The sequence below is a fragment of the Conger conger genome, unplaced genomic scaffold, assembly GCF_963514075.1.
Source record: "Conger conger unplaced genomic scaffold, fConCon1.1 SCAFFOLD_322, whole genome shotgun sequence".
In the NCBI taxonomy this organism is placed as follows: domain Eukaryota; kingdom Metazoa; phylum Chordata; class Actinopteri; order Anguilliformes; family Congridae; genus Conger; species Conger conger.
Genome location: NW_026890492.1, coordinates 30 through 3,000, shown reverse-complemented (window position 1 = coordinate 3,000; position 2,971 = coordinate 30). Strand labels below are relative to the sequence as shown.

The following is a 2,971-nucleotide window of genomic DNA, read 5'->3' as shown; positions in this document are numbered from 1 at the left end:
AGAGAGTGCTGGCAGCTGTGGTAAAGGGATCTATGAGTGATGCTGAACCTCATTGTCTTAATCGCCCTGTCAGGATCCCTGAGCCGCGTGTCGCCTTGGAAATTCCCTGCAAGTTCAGCGCCCCTTCTGGCCCGGAGGTGTCACCGCAGCCTGTCTCCATTGCAGGTATGTGCCCGGGTGCATATCTGTGTTTGTTTGGTCCTCCTTGTGGCTTTTCCACAATGGAAACAAAACTCAACTGACTCCTATTTCCGTTATTAGTTGTGAATGGGGCGGCCTGTAGCTTAGCGGTTGAGGTAAATGACTGGGACACACAACGTCGGTGGTTCTAATCCCGGTGTAGCCACAATAAGATCCGCACAGCTGTTGGGCCCTTGAGCAAGGCCCTTAACCCTGCATTGCTCCAAGAGCGTCTGCCAAATGCCATTAATGTAATGTAATAATGTAATTCATGTAAGCAGGAGCCAAACTGTGCAGTGCTTGCTTTGCAAGTCTTAAAATCAATTGTAACATGCGTTGGCAGCTAATTTAGGGACGCTAAATTTGGAGTTGTATGTGTCCTGAGATGTATTCTAGTCAGCAATCCAGCTGTGGAGTTCTTGACTTGAAGTTGGGCAAAAGCTTGACGACTTGCACAAGTATTCAAAAGATCCAGTCATGATGAAAAAAAGGCATCAGTAATTTTCTCAGAATCTTAAAAAGCCAGCGCAGATCTTATTTTGGCTTTGTTTCTGAGATGGAAATAACAGAAACAGCTTTTTTATATTTTGTTCAAAATTTTGATTAGTATCAAAAAAATCAAACATACGGTAAAAGGCCCCAGAACTGATCTGATATGGGCCTTGGCCCAATGATATCTTTTCATTGTTTCGCATCAAACACTGCGCTCTGAGATCTAAGAGCATTCAAGCATCAGCATTTGCAACAAATAATTAGTCAACGTTGCAACAGTAGTTTCTGTGATGTGATGCTGCCGGAAATTCTGTGATGTGATGCTAACAAGACATGCTTTTGTTATTTTCCATATAAGCCATTAAGTCGCTTAGTTACTTATTTTTAAGCTACAAGACAAAGATACATATTTACTCACAGCAAAATGTCCTGTTGATGTGAAGGCCATTTATGAACATGGGAGCTAGATGCCTGACACAACACATCTGTGTGGCTATTCATTGGAAGCCCCACTAAAGGGACATGCTCTTGATTGGTTCACATTTGAATGCCATGTCATTAACTCCCGGGGAACTTTTGCAAGTATCCAGTACCAAATCTGCTGCTCTCTCTCTCTCTCCCCCCTCTCTCTGTGCCTCTTTCTCTCTCCCTCCCCCCCTCTCTCTCAGAATGGCGGTGTAAGACCTGTACTGTGATAAACACAGGGAGCAGCGTTTTGTGCTCAGTGTGTGAGCGTCCCCGTCTGGCCCATCCCCAGCCTGTAGATGAGGCGCCCACGCCGCCTGCCCTGCCTGTGCCCGGGACCCCGGAGAACCAGGTCTGTGCTCCGTTAGCCTCCCGCGATTGCTTTAATTCGTGTGGCATTTCAACCAGAACGGTCGACGAGAGGGACTCATCAATCCGTCTCTTCTTCTCTCCTCTCCCCGGACAGTGGAGGTGCCAGCAGTGCACCTTCATCAACGCTGCGCGGGACGCGGCTTGCGAGATGTGTACTCTGCCCCGCTCAGGCGATGCCAACCCCCAGCCGCCAGCACCTGTGCCCCCCGTGGCACCTGTGACCCCCGTGACCCCCGTGACCCCTGTGGCCCCCGTGGCACCTGTGGCCCCGTGGCAGAATTCCATGAGGAAGGAGGGCTTGAAGCTTATCCAGCACATTCGGGTGGGTGGCGCTCCGAATCGGCGATAAAGTGTCATTTCAGATGTGCGTCGGCCGTCGACACCGTGGATTTTTACATCCCTTTTTTGTCCGCCAGGACGGCGAGCAGAAGGGAGTGAGCCCCGAGGAGGTGTATGCTGCCTTATGCGTCTCCCGTGGCAGCGACGTGAGCCCCTGCGATTGGCTAGACTCTGAGCTGCCCCACCTCCTGGATGAAATATGTGCCATGGCGGCCTCCGTTCAGCCACAGGGTGAACTACAGGACCCAGCTGACCAGGGCAGGGATGTGCATCTGTCCAGGGCTGAAGCCAAGCAGTCCTGGGTGGCAGCAGGAGGTGACAAGGAGAAAGCAGTTTGGATCCTGCTGAGGAACAGACATGCCAAGGTGAGAGTGTGGCCAGGAATAGCCAATGAAACTGGGAGGCTTCTCGACTAATCGGTGCAAAGCTCAGCCCAGACCTCGGGCCTCCCGTCGTGTTCTTCAGACACATTCCACGTTGTTGTGTGCGCTGTGGCATTGTGCATACGTTCCACAGACGTTACCCGCTTATTTGGCTTTTGGATTTTAGAAAGAACGCAGTGCCTCACGGAAGAATTCCGAATTCCGGGTGTTTGTTTGAGTTGTGCGTGAGAGACTCTCCTGTCTTTCGGTGCAGTCGGGTTATGTCTGAGAGACGGGCCCGGTCTCTTGGTACAGTTGGGTAATGAATGGGAGACAAGCCCCTTAATAGAGTTTGGTTACGATGAGTGAGAGACTATAAAAGCCTAATGAATTTGAGTGTGGCCTACCCTATCTTTTGACTTTTGACTATCTTTAGAAAACGCACCATCTCTGCATGTGGTGCCCCTGTCTCTCAGTTATGGCTGACACTCTGTAACCACCTCATTCAGTTTGTTTGTGTTGCTGCCAAAGACAGTGGAGGAAATTACAAGATGCACATGCTGCAATGAAAGTAGATGGGAGTACGGTTTCTGCAAGTTGTAATCAGATTGTAGTCTGTTGGGGAACTTACTGGACGTGTGTTGGTTGTATAGGGAATGTGACAACATATATAACTGGCATGGTAATTTCCCAGACAAATGTAAAACCCACAATATACATATGTATGCGGTAGTGCCCTATAGAAAGGAATTGGTGTCATG

At 49.5% G+C, this 2,971-nt stretch overlaps 1 protein-coding gene across 1 annotated transcript; it reads left to right on the top strand.

Annotated features, from left to right (window-relative positions):
• Positions 1–73: 73 nt before the first annotated feature.
• On the top strand, positions 74–2,213 carry LOC133120463 (E3 ubiquitin-protein ligase RNF31-like; the record flags this gene model as incomplete). The annotated part of the gene is made up of 4 exons (XM_061230306.1): positions 74–165; positions 1,341–1,489; positions 1,604–1,831; positions 1,926–2,213. Coding segments are annotated over 4 exons (757 nt in total), but the record flags the coding sequence as incomplete, so codon positions are not given.
• Between the last annotated feature and the right edge of the window lie 758 nt (positions 2,214–2,971).